This window comes from Nymphaea colorata, chromosome 3 (genome assembly GCF_008831285.2).
Source record: "Nymphaea colorata isolate Beijing-Zhang1983 chromosome 3, ASM883128v2, whole genome shotgun sequence".
Lineage (NCBI taxonomy): Eukaryota > Viridiplantae > Streptophyta > Magnoliopsida > Nymphaeales > Nymphaeaceae > Nymphaea > Nymphaea colorata.
Window position 1 is genome coordinate 25,326,064 of NC_045140.1, and position 7,068 is coordinate 25,333,131.

At 45.7% G+C, this 7,068-nt stretch overlaps 1 protein-coding gene across 1 annotated transcript; it reads right to left on the reverse strand.

The window, feature by feature from the left end:
- LOC116250967 (U-box domain-containing protein 4-like) lies at positions 1-3,458 on the reverse strand. Its single transcript, XM_031624992.2, has 2 exons — positions 2,316-3,458; positions 1-881 (listed from the first exon to the last, which is right to left on the reverse strand). Exons 1-2 carry the CDS (start codon positions 3,330-3,332, stop codon positions 804-806), a joined length of 1,095 nt encoding a protein of 364 aa, XP_031480852.1. The 5' UTR covers positions 3,333-3,458; the 3' UTR covers positions 1-803.
- Positions 3,459-7,068: the final 3,610 nt, after the last annotated feature.

The following is a 7,068-nucleotide window of genomic DNA, read 5'->3' on the forward strand; positions in this document are numbered from 1 at the left end:
TAACAAAAAGAAGCATTAGCAACGCGCGTTACACCAAGACTGGTTAGATGTGAGCGAGCTGAGCCAAGTCCACTGTGCTAACCAACCACACACTGTTGTTTAAACTCGCTGTCACATTACATCAGGCGTGAACTTTCACACTGACCTAAAAGAATCTGGGATCATGACAGCAGAACAACACACCACCATGAAAACTTCCAGAAGGCTCACTCCACGCATTCACCCCACAGACACTCTGCACAAGTGTCCCTCTATGATCTCTGTGCTCCTTCAAACGTCACTAGCTTGAAATGATCCACAGTAATGACGTTTTTGCAACTCATGACAGCACCCAACAACCTTTAATTCACAGCCTCAAGAGCGGAACGATGATCTTCTCTCCACCTTCTTCTCAGCCGTTTCTTTTGACCATTTTCACTAATATGTTGCCTTCCATTAAAAAGACCGCCAGCACTAAAGTGACAGTTGGGACTTGGACGGACCACCCAAAAAACGGAGTAAGACTTGGAAAGCCAAACCCATATATTACAAAGAAGAAGCCAGCTCGCCGGAAAACAACCAAACAGGCGCCGGGAAACCACTTCCGGCACAAAAAGGAGAGGCCAGGAGGGGGCTTCTCTGAGTAGACCAGACAAAAGAAGGCAAAAACAGAAAAACAATTACAGGATTCTCTTTGTTACACGTATTTACATCTTTCATGTTTCAACGCCAGAAACGCTTCGTTTTTTTCCTTTTTTCTTTTTTCGGTTCAGTATTTTTTTTTTCTTTTCTTCTTTGGATGTATCCGCACCGTCAGATATTGATTAGTCTGAGATTTCCGTCGTCCGCGCTCCGTTGCCTCCGGATCTGGGTTGCCGTAGATACCGAATTAAAGTTTCTGCCTGAACCAATAAAGAAGAGGGAAACATCAATAGAGTTATTTAATGGGGTAGATGTAGGTAAAGCAAGTTTTTGACAAACAATCGACCAACAGCCCACACCATCTCATGGCTAATCCACTCAATTATTGAGGGTTACTTCCCTTCTCTCTCTCTCTCTCTCTCTCGCGTTTAGATCCGGTAATTAAACCAGGTTGCTGTGCCATACCATCAGAATCCAAAAGGGCCAAGCACAAAATTCTTTTCCCCAGTGTTGGTTATCGATTCTACAGTACAGGGCCAGCCGCCACCTCTCTTTCTCTCTGACACCCAATAATTGAGCTCAGAATAGACCAGAGACAGATGGGTCACTTCTGCGCAAGTAGGGCAGAAGGGACATTAAATTGTGCACCAAATTGGAAATCATGTTGATAGACTACGGCACCCTCCAGGTCGGCGGTGGACGGAATTCAACTGAAAACTTGAAAAACTCACGATGAAATCCCAAAGCTAAGCGAAGATTCCTCCAGGAAGTAAATAGCCACAAAAAGATTGGAAGACAAAACTGTTCATACATCTCCTGTGTCTTCCAAAGTCCAAGCCGAAAGACCCATAAATTAATGCCGTTTGAATTCGAACCTAGTTTTCACGGCCTTTGACAGACGAGAAGATAGCAGGGAAGAAGCTTCGGAAAGCGCTGGGAATTAAAAACTTTTATGCATGTTTTAGAACCGGATAAAGAAAATAACCCATCGTGGCTGCCGCCATTAATGATGCATTGGAAACTGTCGGCAACAAATATATTTTACGGGAAATTTACAAGTTTTTATTTCTAGAACATGATGAGGCGGGTTGAGGCACGTCGGATGACCCACGTGACACGCCCGCCCACGCACAGGGTTGAAACAAAAAGACCATTTCAAGGGAGTGGCAGAGAAAAGGGACCATCCCGTTTACTGAAAAATGAAGCGAACCGGTTTGGTGACTATGGCACCAGAGCACCGTCAAGAAGGCTCGAGAAAGTCTTTTCCGGAAAAGAAGAGGGTTTCCAACGTCAGGCAAGGAAAGTCAAAGGCCAAATACGACAAACAACCAGTAGAAGCAGTATATGCTTCGGGCCTGGAAGAACTTCTATTGACCTTTCTACTCCGAGAAATCCACAATCTGACCAACTCACACGAAGGGGACCCGAAAGCAGATTCTTTGCCATCGGCATCACTCGGTAAATAGTCCGCGGTACCAACCCGCATTCCTTTCGATGGGACAGGAATGCCAATTCGAAAAGTAAAGGACCAATCCGTCATTTTAAGAAACCCAAAAGCGGCTGGCCGGAGAGGTTTCGTTCTTCCGGCTGGTTATCTAACGAATAACGTCGATGGTCAGGCGCCTTCAAGCCCAATCAGAACGCCGGGTTCAGCTCAAGGGACCGGAAAAGGTAAGAAAAAGTCCGACTCCTACCTTCTGCCTGGCTCGAGGTGTGCCGGTTTGCGATAACGCGACGAGCGGAGGTATCGCTCCTTCCCTGGCGACCAATCCCCGATTGCGCGTGCTGTCCTCGCAGAGCTCCAGCAGGATTCCGGCGGCGAACTCTTTCTGCCGGTGATTCCCGTCCTCCAACACCTCGACAAGCACGGGGATACCACCCTCCTCCACAAGCGAGGCCCGCGCCTCCGGCGCCGTAGCCAGGTTCAGCGTGACCAGCGCGGCCTTGTCCACCATCCCGGATTCCGGTTCCGCCATGAGGTCCACCAGCGGCCGCATCACCCCCGCCTCGACCGCCCGTACCTTGTTCTCCTTCACCGTCGTGAGCGCGAACAGCGCCACCGCCGCGTCCTTCTTCCCCCGGAGACTCCCGCTCTCCAGGAGCCTGACGAGCGGCGGTACCGCTCCCGCTCGACCGATCCTCTCCTTGATTTCGTCCTTGTGCGAGAGCCTAAGAATCGCGCACGCCGCGTTCTCCTTCGCCGTCCCCGTCCCCGTCCGGAGCGTGCGGATGAGAGCTCGGTCCGCTCCCGCGCTCAAGATCCTTTCCTTGTTTTCGTCGCAGAGCGACAGGTTCAGCAACGCCGTGACGCCGAGCTCTTGGATCTGCAATTCCGACGACTGCGCCAGCGCCACCAGCGGCTCGATCCCGCCGGCGTCCGCAATCCGAACCCGGTTCTCCATGTTGTTCTTGGCGAGCAGCCGAATCTCCATCGCCGCGCTCCGCTGCGTCTCGAGGGATTCCGACTCGAGGTCCGACACGAGCTGCGCAATCGTTTCGTCGTCGTCGGGCCGGTCGCCCATGCATGCGGCGGCAAGCAGGCCCCTGCCTCCGGAGCCCGGCGCGAACTCGCCGGAGCGATCGCTGGCACAATCGCTGAAGGCGGACGTGGTGGAGTCGGCCCTCAGCCCGTCGAGGTTGCGGCCGAGGTAGCTGAAAATGGCGGAGGGGGAATTGAACAGGCCGGAGCTGTCGCCGTCCACCGTCGTCATCTGGTCTGAAGCCCAACCCTCTTCCGCACTCAATCCAGGTGACTCTTCTTCTGTCTTCTCCTCCCAACTTCTCTCCTTGGCGCCGGTCCGGTCTCTCACTGTGGGCTGCCTGGGATGCCTTTGCTTTGGGTTTAAGCCTTTTAAGGGGGAGAGGAGGGTGGTGGGGGCATGGGGCCCGCTCCTTCCTCGAGGGCGTGGAATTTGCAGTCTCTCTCTGCCCTACACGTGTACAGTCCACCGCGCTCGTATTATATCGATTTTTTTATTTTTAGGTGGATAAAAGTATCGGATGGAGCTCGTGGAACAAACTTGATGCCGATAATGTCCCTGGACGAGGGATCCGGTGCCCTCGCGTCAGAGGGGCAAGACCTGGAAAAGGGTTAGGCCGAACACACGGTGGAGGCACTGGCGTTCAACTTTGGCGGTCTGCCGTTGCGTGGTCGGAGGTGAAATCTCCGCGGCGGTCAGCGCGGTAGCTCTGACCGGAGTCCGGCGAGTTACGATTACCATCCCAACAAATTTTCTTACCGGCCCAACTTTCTTAGTCATAACCTTCAAACAGCCTCGAGATTTCAAATATTTCTGTATGGGACAAGTCCTCCTTTTTTTTTTTTTTTGACAATAGTCAAAACCAAAACGACGATGGGCCCCGGTGCCATTTAAGATGCAGCAGCCCAGCTATCATGACCATAAAGGCGCAAATCGACTCTATATATAAAAAAATAACGCGATTCATGGTTATTTTAAAGTGAAAATCCCGCGATAAAATGGAAACTATATCTTCATTTTTTGGATCTTCTCAATTCTGAAACTACCGAACAAGAGCTTGAATACCAATAATAAACATTGTCTATTGGATTCGAAGGAAATGCAGACCCAACGAATGCATGGACTGTAAAAAATTCGAGGGGACCGTACAGAACCTCTTCGGGTGTTTGGATGACAACTTTAACCTAAGTTTTGAGAGGTAAAACACGGTTTTGTTCCAAAACACTATTCCAAAGATGTTTAGATGACATTGAAACTAGGTTTTGTTCAAACTTTTTTTTAGCAAAACATGGTTTTCATGAAGAGCTCCAAACACCTGCCTTCCACTAACTTTTTTGCCTCTAAATCAAAATTTTTACTCGTCATCCAAACCAAGTTCACAAAAATAGTTTTTTACAAAACTTGTTTTCACAAAACCAAATTGTTGGATGGTGTCATCCAAACGCTCCATTCAAGATCTTCCTTTTTTCTAGTGTTTGATGCATGAGTTTGCTGTGGAGATAAAATTCTCCTACGAAATGTACCTTGAAATGTTTTTCCCGGTTCATCAAACGCCCCCTTAGCATGGGCCAATATAGCCTCAATTATATGAGTAATGCAGTTTTTGGACGTTTCCCAGTTATTAAAAGCGTAACTTTAGGGTTCAACCGTTATAAGCAGTCCGGTGTTTGGAGGGTTCCTAATAAAAAAGAAATTGAATAATTTCAACTCATAAAGGACATGGATAGCTTTTATTAGTTGTCTGCAGTCTGCACCTATATTTAACCTTCTTGGCATTGACACTTTAAAATGAGAAAATTTTGGCAACTAGAATATCTACTACTCCGGCCTTTGGAGGGTTCCTAATAAAGAAAACTTGAAGAACTTCCAGTTTTAAAATGACTGTAGGCACTTACTTTAGCTAATTATCGCCGACTGTTTTCTTGGTAATGACCGGAAAATATATAAAACCAATTCGGGAAGCAAAGAATAAGAAGCAAAACTTTTCCGGACTTCAGATATTTATTCGATAGAAAAGGGTAGGAATTAGACGACTGTTATCACGTGGCATGTCCAAGCCTTGTCTTGTCGCCGAGCCACAAGACCTATGAATGTTCCTGGTCACGTGACCACTGGCCAGAGTGATCAAAAGTTTTAAAAACAAAGCTAAATCACCGCAGAAATAAGACGACAAATGGCAATGAATTCGATATATATGTGTATTTATTGATTGAGTGAAGGGCGACTCTCACCGAACCATCTAACTAAAGTTGTTCATGTAAAGATGGTTGAAAGAAAAACGATAACAAAAAAGTTTAAACTAAGAACTGCATTACCATCATTTTTTTTTCTTCTGTTAACTGTTCGTCATTTCGATTGAATAGCTTTAGTTAGATGACAGAGTAGTTTTGAAAAACCACCGTCACCATTCAATATATATATATATCCAATTGAGGATTTAAGTTTCTCATCAACTACTAATATACGCACTAAGTTGTATCTGCAAGCATTCAGTGTTCCAGACTTTCACGTATCTTTCTTTGGATTTTAATTTGTGATCGCATCATCTTATCTTCAGATAGCTATGTCGATAAAAAATCCAAAATTATTGAACTACTCCCATATCCAATCCCATGTTCATCGTTAGACAATATTGGGCCTGGTTGGGTGGCTAAACCATTGAAAGCTTAATAAATTGGTAGAGCTACCAAATCATTCGGATCCAGAAAAGAAAGAAGCAGTTCAACTGCTCTACCACATGTTTCTGCACAACAGGATCCGCTTTAATGGTTTTTCTCTTTTTACTTGAAACTGGTCCTTCTTCTTCTTTCCTTGCCTTCATCTTCAGGATCTTGCAGGCATCTAGTTGGTCAAACTTTCAGGTCGTTTCAATTTATTGTAAAAAGCACTTGCTTCAGACTCTCAACATGGAATCATTTTCTCTTAACAGGGAACCACTTGCCTTCTTTGCACTACAAAACTATGAGATGAAGAACTGTCGAGTTTTCATAAGAAACGTCCCCCTACTTTTCTTCCCTTTTCCCTTTGTGTACCACCCATGATTTCATTGCTGTTGCTGATTAGAGACACACCAAGTCCTCCCAAAAGCAGATCTATAGTTCTCTTTTGGTTTGTTGAAAAGTTTCTTAAAGCAAAGAGCTAACGGAAAATAATAGTTATTTTTTTTTATAATTAGAAAAAGAAAATGGTTCACATCACGGTCGTATCAAAGAAGGCTAGTCATATTATGAAACACAAATCCAACATAAGGCTCTCCATGAAGTAGTAGGGCCCTCAAGCCCCAAATCCTTCACCATGTCTCAAAGAGGGACTAAAAAGATAGCACATTGGATAGGTGGGCCACTTGAACACGGGTACTTCTCCCGCAAGTTTGAGACAACTCATTAAATAGATGGCTTGAATAGTTATGCTTGTAACCATTCCGTTGTACATTTCATGTCAGTCATAAAACAGGGGACTTATTTAGGCACCAAACTTCAGGGATTGCATTCAATGATAACGGCAGACGAGCTATAACTTGACAGAACGATGATACAAGGGAAATCCAAATGTGCTACTATGACTAAATCACACATAATAATGTGTGCAGACATGCAACTGTATCAAACTAGGAATGAAAACATAAATATACATCAACTGTTAATAGAACACCCTCAGATTTGCAGGTTCGCGAAAGATGCATACATTGTTCTTAGTTCACATTAAATGCATAGTACTCATGCAAAATGCAGCATTGACTCCTGGCCACTACCTTAATTTAATGTTGAAATGGTCACTGCACCTTCATCCAACTGAAGTGGCAAGCCGATGAGAATCACGTGATCTTACAGAAAAACAAAGAGCAGATCTGGATTTTGTTGGCACCAATCACGTGTATCCAATTTAATCCATTAGTTACCACTTACCATTATGTCGTGGCTCGTTTTAATTGCAACACCGAGGGCAAACAAGAGGGATCATGAGGATG